This window comes from Musa acuminata, chromosome BXJ3-6, assembly GCF_036884655.1.
Source record: "Musa acuminata AAA Group cultivar baxijiao chromosome BXJ3-6, Cavendish_Baxijiao_AAA, whole genome shotgun sequence".
NCBI classification, from domain to species: domain Eukaryota; kingdom Viridiplantae; phylum Streptophyta; class Magnoliopsida; order Zingiberales; family Musaceae; genus Musa; species Musa acuminata.
The window spans coordinates 15,526,085-15,542,928 of record NC_088354.1 but is presented as its reverse complement, the minus strand read 5'-3'; the positions used below and the strand labels follow the sequence as shown (position 1 = coordinate 15,542,928).

The 16,844-nt window shown below is 34.2% G+C and overlaps 1 protein-coding gene and 4 non-coding genes across 5 annotated transcripts; 4 read left to right on the top strand and 1 right to left on the bottom strand.

Annotated features, from left to right (window-relative positions):
- Positions 1 to 4,982: 4,982 nt before the first annotated feature.
- On the bottom strand, positions 4,983 to 5,846 carry LOC103988558 (uncharacterized protein PHLOEM PROTEIN 2-LIKE A4). The gene is made up of 3 exons (XM_009407122.3): positions 5,748 to 5,846; positions 5,570 to 5,679; positions 4,983 to 5,480 (listed from the first exon to the last, which is right to left on the bottom strand). Exons 1-3 carry the CDS (start codon positions 5,787 to 5,789, stop codon positions 5,099 to 5,101), a joined length of 534 nt encoding a protein of 177 aa, XP_009405397.1. The 5' UTR covers positions 5,790 to 5,846; the 3' UTR covers positions 4,983 to 5,098.
- A 3,060-nt stretch (positions 5,847 to 8,906) lies between these two features.
- On the top strand, positions 8,907 to 8,979 carry TRNAK-UUU (transfer RNA lysine (anticodon UUU)). Its single transcript has one exon. It is a non-coding gene; the product is annotated as a tRNA-Lys (tRNA).
- Positions 8,980 to 9,060: 81 nt separating this feature from the next.
- TRNAK-UUU (transfer RNA lysine (anticodon UUU)) lies at positions 9,061 to 9,133 on the top strand. The gene has a single exon. It is a non-coding gene; the product is annotated as a tRNA-Lys (tRNA).
- A 93-nt stretch (positions 9,134 to 9,226) lies between these two features.
- Positions 9,227 to 9,299, top strand: TRNAK-UUU (transfer RNA lysine (anticodon UUU)). The gene has a single exon. It is a non-coding gene; the product is annotated as a tRNA-Lys (tRNA).
- A 93-nt stretch (positions 9,300 to 9,392) lies between these two features.
- On the top strand, positions 9,393 to 9,465 carry TRNAK-UUU (transfer RNA lysine (anticodon UUU)). The gene has a single exon. It is a non-coding gene; the product is annotated as a tRNA-Lys (tRNA).
- The last annotated feature ends 7,379 nt before the right edge of the window (positions 9,466 to 16,844 follow it).

Below are 16,844 nucleotides of genomic sequence, written 5' to 3'. Positions count from 1 at the left end.
TGGAAGGAAAATGAACAATTGAGGTGAAGATAAATTAAGAGAAGGTAAAATACATTGATAATATTTTCTTCGTTCTTACTTTATCATGTTAAGTGTTAGACAATTGATAGATGATGGATATTCAGTTATATTTGATAATAGTTCATGCACTATTAAAGATAAAAAATCTAGTTTGATTACCGTAAATGTTTGCATGATGCAAAACAAAATATTTTCACTTGATATTTCAAATATTGAAAAGTATGCTCTTATCACAACTCAAAAGAATGAGTCTATTTTATGACATTTATATTTGATAATAGTTTATGCACTATTAAAGATAAAAAATCTAGTTTGATTATCGTAAATATTTTCATGATGCAAAACAAAATATTTTCACTTGATATTTTAAATATTGAAAAGCATGCTCTTATCACAACTCAAAAGAATGAGTCTATTTTATGACATTTAAGATATGAACACCTTAACATTAAGGGTTTAAGGTTGTTAAATCAAAGAGAAATGGTTTTCAGATTATCCAAAATTAATACACTCGATGTATATGAAGGATACATTTATGGTAAACAAAGTAAAAAAATCATTTCCTGTCGGAAAAGCATGGAGAGCATCTAATTATCTTGAATTAATTCATGCTAACTTATGTGGATCTATGAATACAAAATCATTTTATGAAAGTTAATATTTTTTATTATTTACTAATAATTATAGCCACATGAGTTGGGTATATTTTCTGAAACTGAAAATTAAAATATTTGATAATTTTTAAAAATTCAAGACACCTGTAGAAAGACAAAGTGGTAGATACATAAAGACACTTTGAATAGATAGAGGTGGTAAATTTTTATCTAATGAGTTTAATTCTTTTTATAAAGAAAATAGTATTCATAAAGAATTAATAGCACCATATACATGTGTAGCTGAACATAAGAATCGAACTGTTGTTGAAATAACAAGAAGTTTACTTAAAGGAAAACACCTTCCAAATTAGTTTTGGGTAGAAGCGGTTGCAACAACAGCTTATTTGTTGAATATTTCACCAATAAAGCCTGTTATAAATCAAACTCCTTTTGAGGCTTGGTATGGTATAAAATCAAGTGTAAGTCATTCAAGAATTTTTGGTTAAATTACTTATGCTTTGGTGAATTCATAAAATCATCATAAGCTTGATGAAAAATCTAAAAAATGTATCTTAATTAGTTATTCCTTATAATCCAAAGCATATCGATTATATACTCATGTTAGTGATAAAGTTATTATTAATAGAAATATTATGTTTGATGAAAGGGCAAGTTGGAATTAGGAGACCAATAAAGGTGGAAAACAAATTAAGATTCAACAAAACTAGACACTCCACAGAATCAAATGATAGATCCTACTCCAACAAGTTCATCGTCAACCTCACCCAGTAGCAATTCAAATTCTAATTCTTTATATGAAGCCCCTCCAAGAAATTTCAAATCACTAATAGAAATTTATGTGCTTTGTTTATTTCAGATTCTATAACTTTTTGAGGAAGCGGTTAAAAAAGAAGAATGACGAAAAGCAATAGAGGAAATCAAATTAATTGAGAAGAATGAAACTTGGGAGCTAATGGATCTACCGAAAGAAAAGAAAGTTATTGGATTAAAATATGTATTCAAAACAAAGTTTAATGCAGATGGAAGTATCCAAAAGCATAAGGCTTGGCTTATAGCAAAACGATATTCACAGCAACAATATATTGATTTTGATGATATTTTTTCTCCAGTTGCTAGATTTGAAACTATGAGAACTTTCTTAGCTTTAGCTGCTCACATGAGTTGGCCTATTTATTAATTTGATGTTAAATCTATATTTTTAAATGGTGATTTACATGAAGAGATTTTTGTTACTCAACTTGAAAGTTTTTTTTATTAAAGGATATGAAGAAAATGTATATAAGCTAAAGAAAGCTCTTTGTGGGCTTAAACAAGCTCAAGAGCATGGTACAATAAAATTGATTACTATTTTCTTCAAAATGGATTTAAGCGGAGCAATAATGAACCTACTCTTTATCTAAAGAAGGAAAGTAAATATAATGTTCTAATTGTTTGCCTTTATATTGATAATATTATATATATGGGTTCATCTAACTTTTTTGTAGCGGTTTACTGCATTATTTTTTTGGGTTGGAAGTGAAGTAGGGATCAGATAAAATTTTTATTTCATAAAGAAAGTATATAATGGATCTACTCAAAAAATATAACATGATTAATTGCAAAGCTGCAACAACACCCATGAATGTAAATGAGAAATTAAAATTTGAAGATGATATATGTTTGACAAATGCAAGATACTACAGAAGTATGGTTGGATATTTGATTTATCTAACTCATACTCGACCAGATATTACCTTCTCTATTGGTGTAGTATCCAAGTTTATGCATAGCCCAAGCAAATATCATCTCGGAGCTGTTAAAATAATTATGCGTTATATTACTGGAACTACAAATTATGGTATTTGGTATTCTCATAATTTTAAATATTAATTATTTGGTTTCACTGATAGTGATTGGGCAGGAGCTTTAGATGATAGAAAGAGTCCTTCAAGTAATATTTTTAGCCTCGGATTAGGAGTTATATCTTGGAGTTCAAAAAAATAAGCAATAACTACGTTATCAACATCAGAAGCAGAATATGTAGTTGCAACATCAACAGCTTGTCAAGCAATATGGCTTAGAAGACTTCTTGAAGATCTTCATGAAGAATAAAAAGAAGTAATAGAAATATTTTGTGACAACAAAGCCACAATAGCAATGATGAAGAATCCAACATTTCATAGAAGAACGAAGCATATAGAGATACACTATCATTTCATTCGAGATCTTGGAGCTATTGAATCTCATATTTTGATGATGAAACCACTTGATATGTGTTTATGATTTAATCTATGTTTTGAGTGACGTAGGATACTTCAATCAGAATGAGACAATTAAAGCAGGAAAATCATGTTGCGTCGGAGGAACATGTCAGAAGATTGGACGTCGGGCCGGTGGATCGGTCGACGTATCGATAGAAGGCTTCGAGCCAAGAAGAGCGGAGATTGTGCCAAGGATATGAGAGTTGTGGAGTCAACTGGCCGATTGGGCAATAGGCCGTAAGAGAGGACGATGTGCCGAAGAATCAGATGAAGCGTCGAGGGACCAATGACATGCCAGACAACTTGATTAATTGCTTAGGATTAATTGTCTCGATCGAAGTTTTATTTTAAGTGTGTAGGATTAACTACGATAGCTTGAAGACATAAAGCATGTCTACCAGAGTCAAGTTCGATGGGTGTTCGAGAGTCTGCCGAAAGTCCGAAGAATCATCGGAAGTGCTGTCGGAACCAACCGAGAAAGAATCGGGGACTTGTTGAAGTTTTCAGAAGTCCGCCGAAGAGATCGTCAGAGGTTCACGGAGATTATCGAGAAGGTTCAGCTACTTACCAAAGACTCGCTGAACTTGCCACAAGATCGAGAGCCTACTGGGAGTCCGTCAGAAAAAATCTGAGGGTGTATCGGAAGTCCGCCGGAAGATCGCCGAAAAGCTCGCTGGAAGGAAACTCGATGTTGCCGGTTAAAAACCTGCTTAGGACTATGTCTTAATTTCGTAGTTTACATATAATTAGGGTTAAGATTAAGAGTTAATCTTATAACCTGGTTAGGGGCCAATTGGGCCCTAATATGAACTGGTTTGGGCCAAATTTAGAGCCCAACCAGTGACTTGTAAGGACGGGCGGTGGTACCGCCAGACTGGGCGATGGCACCGCCCAGCACCCAAAAGGTCGGGCGGTGGCATCGCCACCGATAGGCGGTGGCACCGCCAGTAAATAGTCAATGTGAAATTGACAAGCGGTGGCACCGCCAGCTCCGGGAACCTAAAGGAATTCAAAACTTGGAATCCAACTTTGAATCCTCTTGTGGTCTATAAATACCTCTCAATTCTCAGTAGAGAAGATATCTTTTGAGAAGTTAAAAATTGAGAAAAAGCCTTAGCAAAGTCTTATTTTTTCAATAGCTTAAGTGTTCACTTCCCTCTTTCTCTTTGAAAAATATGTAAGAGTATGAACCACTTGTAAAAAGGTTGTAAGAGGGGTATTTGGTCCTTCTCCTTCAACGTGATTTGCTAGTGGAAGTTGGGAGCCTCATCGAAAAAGACATGTAGGTCATTTGACCGAACCACTTTAAATTGTTGTGTTCCTTGAATGTGTTAGTGTTTAACTTTCTAAAACCTTTACTTACTTAGTAGCAAGCTTTTGGTTTTCATCTCCTTACTTTACTCGAGTTACTTTTACTAAGTCATTCTTTGTCGAATCGAAATCTCTATATATTTACGAAATCGTTTACAAACTTACGAGTTTTAATCCGTTGCACTAATTCACCCCCCTCTCTTAGTGCCGCTCTGATCCTAACAGTAGCAAGTAAAGCCATAGCAATGAAGTATTGTGGAACAGATGAATAAGTTACGAATATCCTCACTAAGTCGCTTCCAGTTCAAAAGCATGTTTATTTTATGTCGCAAATCGGTGTATGTAACTATGAATCAAGGGAAAGTATTGAGAATTGATTCATAGTAGTTATCTAGGTAATTACCATGTTCTAGGTAGTTATAGGCATGTGTTAAAAAGTGACCCATGATCTAGAAGTTATAAGATAGTTCCTACTCCTAATTCAATCATGGGTGACATGGATAGTTACCACAAGATTCTATAAATAGCACCACAGTTCATGATGTAAGATAGAATATGTGTACTTGGGAATATCTTGTAATTGTTCTTGTCTTACCTCTTATTTAAATACTACTATGATTTTCTTGATCGAAATTATTTTTTTTAATTACATCATAGTATTTTATTTTTATCAATTGCTTGCTCCTTCATCCCCAATAATTTCTAACATTCACTACCTATTCTTATTCTTAGTGTTGGATGAAAAAATAATTTATACAATTCTCATTCTTCAGTTCAACCAAACACCACCATATCAAGTCTCTGAATTAATAACAACTATATTATCATAATTTGATGTCCATGAGAAGCATCAAATTTATTCAGATATAACATGGCTCCAGGTTTGGTGGATCCTAACACGCAAGTGATCTAAGCAGGGGTAGCAGAAGGTTTGGGCCTGACGGTGACTCCCGCAAGAAGCATGCCACCCTGCCACTTCTGGCTCTCGATCTCATACATGCCGAACTCAACCTTCCCACCAGTCTGTGTCGATAAGCTGAACTCCCCACCATGGATCTCACGCCACCCTTTGCTTCTTCTTTTGCTGTCCGACTCCATCACTCGGGATATCTCCTTCCTCTGCCCTTCCGGGGTGACAAGGCGGAAGGTGACAGGGACTCCGTTCCACCCGAAAGCATCATCCTTGAACTTGATGTGGTAGATTATCTCATAGGTTTGGGGTTTCGCCAGCTCCAGTGTTCCTGTTGCTTCAAGCCAGCACACCTGATTGAGATCTGCCGCAGTGCCAAAGCTACATGACGTCCAAGAAAACAAGCGAATGAATGATAGTGTAAAGAATGAGAAGGCTAATCGTTGGGCGTTGTTGGTATATATATATACGATGGTTTTTCCGTGGAAACATCAGTCCAGTTCCAAAATCTCTTGTCGTCAACCCAAGCTATTTGCATGTCTTTTGCTGAGATGTGAAGTCTGTCTTTGCCTGTCTCATCCTGCTCAAGAAAGATTAAAATCAGAAGAGAAAGAGAAATCTGAGATGATGGGGAACAGCAGCAATTACCGTAGGTGAGTGGGCGTGGTCGTCCCCTCCCTCGTGGCTCATCTCTGCTCGTGCCTTCCGCCCTCCTCTCTCTGCACTGCACTACTCCCTGTGCACTCGACGGCTTACATATATAGAACAAAAAAGAGAAACTGGTGGTTAAGATTTAAAGTATTATCTTTTCAGATTTTTATTTTTTTATTTTTTAATAAATTGATTAGATAGAATTTTAGATATAAGGATCCATTAGTTTAAATCATTATTTTATATTTATAAATAAATAGTATTTACATTCATTCAAATACGAAGTCTTAATGCCTATATGACTCAGTAATTCAAGATCGCGTAACTATTTTTCTTCCTGAGAAGATAAATATAATTTTTTTAAAAAAATTATCTTGGTTTTTTCTTTTTCTATTTAGTTTGATCTTGGTCAATAATATCTTGATACCACTATTTGAGAAAGGATTATGCTTGCATATGATATTTTTATTTCTTCATATGATATTAAAGCCCTATGGATGATAATATGTATTTCAATATCTCTTAAATAAAAATAATAATCTTTTTCGACTATAGATTATAATAGTCGAGTTGATGGGTTTAGTGTTAAAAATTTCAATCAGTCTTACTACAAGATTTTAAAGACTTATTTAAAGTTATATCTCATAGGGGAAAATCTATGGGGATGTAGTTGGTAGCGATGCAACAACAACACCAAATGCTACAAATAGAGATATCACAAAGAGATAAAAAAATATTAAATACAAAAGCTAAATTTGTGTTAAAGATATTTATCTCTTTGAACATATTATTGGTCACAAGTTTGCTTTAGAAATTTATATTACTCTTATTGTATTGCTTAACAAAAAACATATGGCTCGACTTTAATATTTAAAGAATGATTTAGTAAATACTATCCAAGATGATTTCTCAATTTCTCAATATTTTTTAAGATTAAAAATTTATATTCAGAGATATCACTCTTAAATTCAAATAGGTTTATTTCTAATATATGAATAAAATATTATATTATTCATGATCTTTAAAAAAATATTATTTATGTTACATCTATTTAACGATGGGTTTAACAACTATCCTTAATAGAGTTAGAAAATCTTCTTACTTCTTAGGAATCCATATCAAATGACCGAAGTCTGGAGATATCCTATTTAAAAATAAGAAAAAGGATAATGATAAAGATAAAAAGAAGAAGAATGATGTTAACAACAAACTAAGATCTTCTTTGAACAATAGTATAAATCAAACGAAGATCTAAGTGTTATAGGTGTAGCAAGTCATGTCATATCAAGAAAAAATATTATGTTAAAATTAAAAATTATAAATAAAAAAGATTGTATATATGAAGAAGATTGAGATAAATATTTTATGATTAAAACTACTATAGTAGGGGCTATGATATCTATCAACTTCGAACATGACTAGTGATTGTATCAAATTTTTATCAATCTTTATCAATATAAAGATAATGATATAATTATTATGATAGACAATGCTATTTACCAAGTGGAGAATGAATGTACAATCATAATCTTAGATAAAGATAATGATATTATTATATTAAAGAGTGTGTACTATATTTCAAGTATGAAAAAAAATCTCTTTTTTGTTAAGTTGATATTGAAAATTATATTCTTTTTTGTCCTAACGAAGTTAAGCTTCTTCGCAACATGAAAAAATTAAATACAGATGTAATACAAAGCACTATAATTTGATACTTGTTATAAGTGGGTTGAAGATTCTAAGAGAACCTTTAGTTATGTGGCCAAGATAACATCTATCGGGATGGTGATTAGTCTAGCAGCTAATCTTAGATAGAAAATTTGACAACCTGAAGAATGCCTTCTTCTCTGCTAAAATTGATAAAATTACTTATATGAAATAACCACCAAGGCATATTCTATTTTCAAACTAAATTATATTTATAAGCTCAAGAAGGCTTTATGGGTTAAAGTAAGCTCTTAGAGTATGGTATAAACTTTACTTATGCAAATAAAAAACTAAGTTATAATAATAAAGGTTTTTTACCATCCATTTTTCGTGCTCGTAGTCTCATATATTTAACAATTTTAAAACTAGATATTACATTTTCATTTGGTTTTATAAGTCATTTTAAGACAATAAAGAGAATTTTAAAATATATAAATTCTACTCTTAATTTAAGATTATTCTATAAGAAGAGCATTTATCTTGAATTGCATGTTATGCAAATACTGAGTTGAGAGATGATTTGGATAATCGTATACTTACTACTCAAGAATATATTTGGTTACGACATTTGATCAATGATGTTTGTTATTAAATTAACAAACTAATAATTTGTGAACGTGATAATCAAAGTATCTAAAATTGGCTCAAATTTAATTTAATCAAAGTATCTAAAATTGTTTCAAAAAATAATTGAAGTCATGGAGTTCAAAAACAAAGATAACAAATATAATTTTATTTGATTTAATCTCGAGCTAACAATCCCTTACGTCTCCCATTTGAGAAAGACTGCACTCACATACGATTGTTTTATTCTTCGCAAATGTGAGAGAATAACTTTCTTAAAGAAGGATGCGGATCGAAACGCTGCAACAACACTTGCATACGAAAGCTGCTTTGGTGAGTGGAAGGATTGCGGTGAACATTATCGAAACGCAAAAGACCCGCAAGTGTTGTTTATTCGGATGACGGCCGGCCGACAAGAACTCAGCTTTAGTTGCAGAAGGAAGCATCATTCTTAATTTCTTGTGGGATTTCGATAGCCACTATTGAAGAAGGAACATATAAACAACCTCTTATCGTGAGTGTTGCTAACCCATTATGTTATTTTTCTAAACCAAAATCTTATTAATCTCTAATCGTAAATCTCAATCTTCATATCCACTTTCTCCGTCATATAAAAATAATTATATCAGAAATATGAATTTTTTGGGGCCATGATTTAAGAATTTTGTGGTGGGTCGGAGATAAAAGAAGAGAGCTAATGGAATCGGAATACTGTGCCCACTGCCTATTCTCTTGACGAACCAAAGCAAAAGACGTGTCTTTGTCTGTCACATGAACGAATCTCGAGACACATTATATGTGAGGAGACTTCTTCTTGCTCTCAAATTAAAATGAATTTTATTATTTCTAATTATCTTCTAAATGTTATGTGATGATTAACATGCGGCCGTCTTAGCTCAGCTGGTAGAGCGCGTGGCTTTTAACCACGTGGTCGTGGGTTCGATTCCCACAGACGGCGCTCCTTTTTACAAAAGTATATTTTAAAATGGTTTCTAAAGATAAAATAAATAATTAAATTAAAGGATACAATTAATCCACCGCCGTCTTAGCTCAGCCGGTAGAGCGCGTGGCTTTTAACCACGTGGTCGTGGGTTCGATTCCCACAGACGGCGTTCCTTTTCCAAAGTAAAATGTACGTTTTAATAGTTAAAATAATTTCTAAAGCTAAAATAAATAATTAAACTAAAGGAAACAATTAATCCACCGCCGTCTTAGCTCAGCTGGTAGAGCGCGTGGCTTTTAACCACGTGGTCGTGGATTCGATTCCCACAGACGGCGTTCCTTTTCCAAAGTAAAAAGTACGGTTTAATAATTAAAATAGTTTCTAAAGCTAAAATAAATAATTAAATTAAAGTAAACAATTAATCCACCGCCGTCTTAGCTCAGCTGGTAGAGCGCGTGGCTTTTAACCACGTGGTCGTGGGTTCGATTCCCACAGACGGCGCGCATTTGCTATGTATTTTTTTTATATTTTAATATTCGAAATAGTATATTTAATTTAATAATAAAAATAATAAAATTAAGTGGGAGAGTTGAAAAAGGTATTTATTATTCTAATATAAATATATTTTAAGTATAAGCTTTATCCTATTGAAATATATTTTGATAAAAATCCAAACTATTGTTTGAAATCAAAATTAAGTGGGATAGATAGTTAGTGGACTTTAAGTTGATCATTTATAGCTTAATGCCAAGAGTCACAGTGAGTCTTTGAATCATGACACTCAGATCCCCATAGAAATAGGCCATCCATCGAATTTTGGCAAAAGAATATTATTTTCTCAATTAAAATATGATATGAAAAATATTTTCTAATCATATATTTGCACAGTTAGGATCTCTTCTCAAGTATAACCCATGCGCACACATACTCACAGAACATTTCATTTCTTTTATATACATACATACTCACAAAATATTTTATTTCTCTTATATCATCGACATACATACTCACAAAATATTTCATTTCTCTTATATCATCGACACACATACTCACAAAATATTTTATTTCTCTTATATCATCGACACACATACTCACAAAATATTTCATTTCTCTTATATCATCGACACACACATTCACAAAATATTTCATTTCTCTTATATCATCGACACACACATTCACAAAATATTTCATTTCTCTTATATCATGGACGCACACTTACAAAATATTTCATTCTTATATCATAAATAGATAAGATTTTCTCAAGGCAGTTGAGAAAATGAACTAGGTAATTACATCTTATACATTTCATAGTTTCTTCTACAATTTTTATCTTTCTATCTTCTTCGTTTAATTTTTAACATGGTATAAGGCAGTTTATGACTTTTATTGCAAAGACCGCAATGATTGACAGTGCTATTGATTTTCAAGGTAGGAAGACAATAACGAGAAAGTAATTTTTGCTGGATAAAAGGGGAAGGATGACCAAGACGACGATGTCATACATCAACCGGAGCTGCGACTGAAGAGTGAGCAGTATGAAGGGTAATTTGCGAAGTGGATGGCCACTCATAAATGTTGCCTTTATTCTGGTCCTAGACTAAGGATGCCCCCGTGCTCAAATCCTTGACAAGAAAAAAGTCAGGAAAGAATTCAATTGAGGTATTATTTTATTTACAGAATTGAGAAATGGAATTGAGGTTTCTTTTAATGTTAGGTGCACACAGAACATCATCGAGTGTAAAAGTTGTGGTAAGTGAACTAAGCGTTAAGGAACCAGAATGAGTAATAGGAATTCTTTTACCGTCACCGATGATGATATCTTCATTTCTGTCATAGTTGTTGTGGATGGACAAATTTTGAAGATCAGAGGTGATGTGATAAGAGGCGCCCGAGTCCACAATCCAATTAGGTTGGGTAGGAGTTGGAGTAGCCATGAAATTCGCCTAAGGCCATTGTGATGGAGTAGGGAGTCTAGGGCGAGATCGATAGACTTTCGCGGAGTATCCGACTTTATCACATAGTTGGCAAACGACTCGTTGGTGGATTGTGAAGTCAGGACGCGACGGTTGAGGATTATGAAAGTTACCACCTTGATATGGATAAGGAGGGTTTGGTCTGGGCCCCATAGGGCTAGGAGGCAGCTTAGCCAAATCATTGTTGACGTGCTTATTGTATTGGTTGCTATTCCTCTTAGATTTTTGATTGACCTGAGCTGTAATAGGTGGTCCGGGCAACCTGTCATCATGCTTCAAGTACGTCTCACAGTCGATTAACTTATCATAAAGTTCTTCAAATGATATTGGTGAGTCACGTGCCCGAAGTACTGTTGTCAGTTCTTTGTACTCGCCTCCTAGGCCATTGAGGGTATGGATTAGGACTTCTTCATCACTGAGAGAATGAACTATCAAAGCTAAATCATCGATAATAACTTTGATATTTTATAGATAATCAGCAATAGTACTTCCCTCTTGTTTCATTTTCATTAGATTGGAGAGAAGTCCGAGCATGCGAGTACGCGAGCGATTTACCAAAGTTGTTTGTAACTTACACCATGCTTCTGCAGCAGTTGTACATAAGGATATCAGCGGGGCAATGGATCCAGCAACGAAAGCTTGAATAGCTTGGAGGATGAGGCGATCTTGACGTAACCATAGTTTGTGGGCTGGATTTGGCACTAGACTGGGTTCACTTGGGATGTTGATCATTTCAGGTGGACACTGGAGAGAGCCATCAACGTAACCTAGGAGATCATAGCCAAATAGAAGATTAGAAAGTTGTGCCCACCAAGATGCGTAGTTGCCACCTTTGGATAATTTGAAGGGAATGAGTGATGTAGCATTGATGGTGATAAGACTTTGAGAAGTGCTCAGAGTCCCTACAGAAACAGGGACAGGAATATCAGAAGAGGAAAATGAAGACATCCTAGATATTTTATAGCGGTTTAAGTGATCTTTACAAAAGATGTAAAGATATAGGAGGGAGGGAGGAGGAGAAAAGCATATCGATGCGCTATAGAGGAGATTGCAATGATGAACTACAGAGGAGGTTGCAACGATGCACTACAGAGGAGGCTGCAACGATGCAGCGATGCACTACAAAGGAGGCTGCAGCGATGGGCGAGGAAGTTGCAGCGATTAGCAAGAAATCTGCAGCGATTAGGTGAAAAGAGAGAAAAAAAAAATCTGCAGCAGTTACAGTTGTAGAGAAATTGCTGCGGCAAAGGGAAGCGACTGCAGATGGAAACTATAAAAACTACAATCGTTCCTGTTGCCACAAGAAGGCAGTGATGATTGTGGTGGTAAGGATGGCGCTAGCAGCACTTCTCGCTCGAGTGAGATGTGGGAACGAGGAGGAGAGGTCGCTGGTCGGGGAGCAGTTGCGAGGATGGCGGCCACCACGGTAGTGTAGGCGAGGTTCTTGTGAGGGTAGGAGATGGCCGAGCAATCGCCAAAGGGTTTCATCAATGACCTAGTGTCGACTTCACAGAGACATTTAGTCCCATTGTTAAACCCATAACAATCCGTCTTATCCTGAGTTTGGCCATCTCAAAGGGCTAGCACATACGACAATTGGATATTAATAATTACAGGGGACACTTACTGAAGATGTCTTTATGCAGCAACCTCCTGGTTTCGTTCATCCTCAATATCCGAGGCATGTCTGCAAACTTCAAAAAGCTATTTATGGACTTCGTCAAGTTCCAAGGGTTTGGTATAACGAGCTTGGTTCGTTTTTTACCTCAATTGGCTTCATCAATTCCAAGTCTGATACCTCGTTATTTATTTTCTAGCACAATGAAAGCATAATATATTTTTTAGTATTTGTGGATGATATTATTGTCATAGGAAATGATCCTTTGAAGACTCAGGCATTTCTAAAGCACTTGGCCGATCGATTCTCCCTCAAAGATCTAGGAACTTTAAGCTACTTTCTGGGAGTGGAAGCAACATTTACATCTTCAGATCTCTTCCTATCACAAAGAAAGTATATTCAAGATTTATTATCAAAGACAAACATGCAGGATGCGAAAGAGGTTACAACTCCTCTCTCTACTAGTGAATCACTTAAATTATGTGATTGAAGTCCTGCTACAGATTCGACTCAATATCGACAAGTCATTGGCTCCTTACAGTACTTGGCTCTCACCCATCTAAATATTTCATTTGCTTTTAATAAATTATCGCAATTCATGCATCAACCATCTACTACGCATTGGTCTGCGGTCAAACGAATTTTGCGGTATCTTAAAGGGACTCTTAATCATGGCATTTTTCTTCGCAAAAATACTTCACTCCATCTCCATGCCTTTGCTGTTGCTAATTGGGCAGGGAACTTTGATGATAGAACATCTACGTCAGGATACATTGTCTTCCTTAGAGCTACTCCAATCAGTTGGAGTTCTAAAAAATAAAAGACGATTGCACGATCTACAACTGAAGCTGAATACCGTGCCATCACCACCGCCGCTGCTGAACTTAATTGGGTCACAAATCTACTCAAGGAACTCAACGTCAACTCCACAGCTATTCCTATAATATATTGTGATAATATTGGAGCTACCTACTTATGTGCTAATCTAGTGTTCCATTCCCACATGAAACACATAGCCATCGACTTCCACTTCGTGCGAGATCAAGTTATCAGACATCAACTCCGTGTTTCTCACGTACATACAGTTGATCAACTAGCAGACTAACTCAAGATCTTTGGGACTTAATAGAGAATGGATATGCGGATCTAGATGACGAAATCAGGCTGAGAGAGAATAGAAAGAAGGACTCAAAGGCATTGTTCTTCATTCAACAAGCTGTACATGAGATAATCTTCTCAAGAATTACAATAGTGACAACCTCAAAGCAAGCTTGGTTGATACTTCAAAATGAATTTCAAGGCTCATCAAGGGTGATTATAGTAAAACTTCAAACCCTTCGTCGTGAGTTTGAAACTTTGTTCATGAAAAGTAATGAATCGGTACAAGATTTTCTTTCTCGAGTGACTGAAATTGTTAGTCAAATAAAATCTTATGGTGAACATCTTTCTGATCATATAATTGTTGCAAAAGTTTTGAGAAGTTTAACTCCAAAATTTGTTCATGTTGTTGCCGCAATTGAAGAGTCAAAAGATTTATCTATATATTCATTTGATGAACTAATGAGTTACTTGCAAGCGCATGAAGTAAGGTTGAATAGGTCACTTGAAAAAAATAAAGAGAAAGCATTTCAAGTTACGGGGGAGTCTTCTACTTCAAAAGAAGATAAAAAAATCAATAGGAAGAGGACGTGGCAGAGGAGGATTTCGTAGTAGAGGAAATGGAAGAGGAAGAAAAAGATGACACTTTTATGAGCATGATGAACAAAGGCACTCAAATTATGATCAAAAAAATTACAAGAGTGGAATTCAATGTCACTATTGTAAAAAGTTTGGTCACATGAAGGCAAATTGCTAGAAAAGAGAAAAACAAGCAAGCTATGTGGAGAAAAATAAAGAAAATAGTAACTTGTTTATGACTCATTCACAAGTTCATGATATCTCAAATAATATTTGGTTTCTAGATAGTGGATGTTCTAATCATATGTCAGGCATAAAATCAATATTTAGAAATATTGATGAAACTCACAAGTTGAAAGTTAGACTTAGAGATAACAAGCAAATCCAAGTAGAAGGAAAAGGAATAATTGATGTGAAGACAAATCAAGGGAAGATAAAATACCTTGATAATGTTTTCTTTGTTCCTACTTTATCACATAACTTATTGAGTATTGGACAATTGATAGATGATGGATATTTAGTAATATTTGATGATAGTTCATGTACTATTAAAGATAAAAAATCTGGTTTGATTACAGTAAATGTTTGCATGACGCAAAACAAGATGTTTCCACTTGATGTGTCAAATATTGAAAGACATGCATTTGTCGCAACTCAAAAGAATGAGTCTAACTTATGACATTTAAGATATGGACACCTTAACATTAAGGGTTTAAGATTGTTAAGTCAAAAAGGAATGGTTTTCGGATTGCCTAAAATTAATACACTTGATGTATGTGAAGGATACATGGCAAACAAATTAAAAAACCATTTCCTATTGGAAAAGCATGGAGAGCATCTAATTGTCGTGAATTAATTCATACTGACTTATGTGGACCTATGAATACAAAATCATTTGGTGAAAGTCAATATTTTTTATTGTTTACTGATGATTATAGCCGCATGAGTTGGGTATATTTTCTAAAACTGAAATATGAAACATCTAATAATTTTTAAAAATTCAAGGCACTTGTAGAAAGGCAAAGTGGTAGATATATAAAGACACTTCGGACAGATAGAGGTGGTGAATTTTTATCTAATGAGTTTAATTATTTTTATGAAGAAAATGATATCCACAAAGAATTGACAACACTATATACACCAGAGCAAAATGGTGTAGCTGAACGTAAGAATCGGACTGTCGTTGAAATGGTAAGAAGTTTGTTTAAAGGAAAACAAATTCTAAATTAGTTTTGGACATAAGCAATTGCAATAGTAGTTTATTTGTTAAATATTTCACTAACAAAGGATGTTATGAATCAAACTCCTTTTGAGGCTTGGCATGGTATGAAACCAAGTGTTAGACATTTAAGAATTTTTTATTGTATTGCTTATGCTTTGGTGAATTCACAAAATCATCACAAGCTTGATGAAAAATTTGAAAAATATATTTTAATTGGTTATTCCTTACAATCGAAAGCATATCGATTATATAACTCTGTTAGTGGTAAAGTTATTATTAACAAAAATGTTATGTTTGATGAAAGGGCGAGTTGGAATTGGAAGACCAATAAAGGTGGAACAAAAATATAGATTCCAGCAGAACTAGATACTCCGCAGAATCAAATGACATATCTTACTCTAATAAGTTAATCGTCAACCTTACCCAATAGCAGTTCAAATTATGATTCCTCAGATGAAACCCCTCCAAGAAATTTCATATCACTAATAGAAATTTATGACTCAACATTTGTTTTGTTTATTTCAGATCCAATAACTTTTGAGGAAGCAGTTAAAAAAGAGGAATAAAGAAAAGCAATGAAGGAGGAAATCAAGTTAATTGAGAATAATGAAACTTGGAAGCTAATGGATCTACCGAAAGAAAAAAAAATCTATTGGGTTAAAATGGGTGTTCAAAATAAAGTTTAATGCAGATGGAAGTATCGAAAAGCATAAGGCATGACTTGTAGCAAAAGGATATTTACAGTAACAAGGTATTGATTTTGATGAAATTTTTTCTCCAGTTGCTAGATTCGAAACCGTGAGAACTTTCTTAGTTTTAGTTGTTTACTTGAGTTGGCATGTTTATCAATTTGATGTGAAATCTATGTTTTTAAATGGAGATTTACACGAAGAGGTTTTTGTTGTTCAACCTAAAGGTTTTTTGGTTAAAGGACATGAAGAAAAAGTGTATAAGCTAAGAAAAGTTTTTTATGGGCTTAAATAAGCTCCAAGGGCATGGTACAGTAAAATTGATTATTATTTTCTTCAAAATAGATTTAAGAGGAGCAATAATGAACCTACTCTTTATCTAAAGAAGGAAGGTGAACATAATATTCCAATGGTTTATCTCTATGTTGATGATATTATATGTATGGGTTCATCTAACTCTTCTATAGCAGAATTTAAAAAATGCATGATGAATAGTTTTGAAATGTCAGATCTAGGTCTACTACACTATTTTCTTGGTTTGAAAGTGAAGCAAGGATCAGATGAAATTTTTATTTCACAAAGTATACAATGGATCTACTCAAAAAATCTAACATGATTAATTGCAAAGCTGCAACAACACCCATGAATGTAAATGAGAAATTGAAACTTGAAGATAATATAAGTCTGACAAACGCAAGATA

Excerpts from the sequence above, each read along its gene's own strand:
- LOC103988558 (XM_009407122.3), bottom strand. The coding sequence starts at position 5,789 with ATGAGCCACGAGGGAGGGGACGACCACGCCCACTCACCTACG. Across the intron at positions 5,680-5,747 it reads ACCACGCCCACTCACCTACG|GATGAGACAGGCAAAGACAG; the intron begins GTAATTGCTGCT and ends TTTCTTGAGCAG. Across the intron at positions 5,481-5,569 it reads GTTTCCACGGAAAAACCATC|CTTTGGCACTGCGGCAGATC; the intron begins GTATATATATAT and ends GACGTCATGTAG.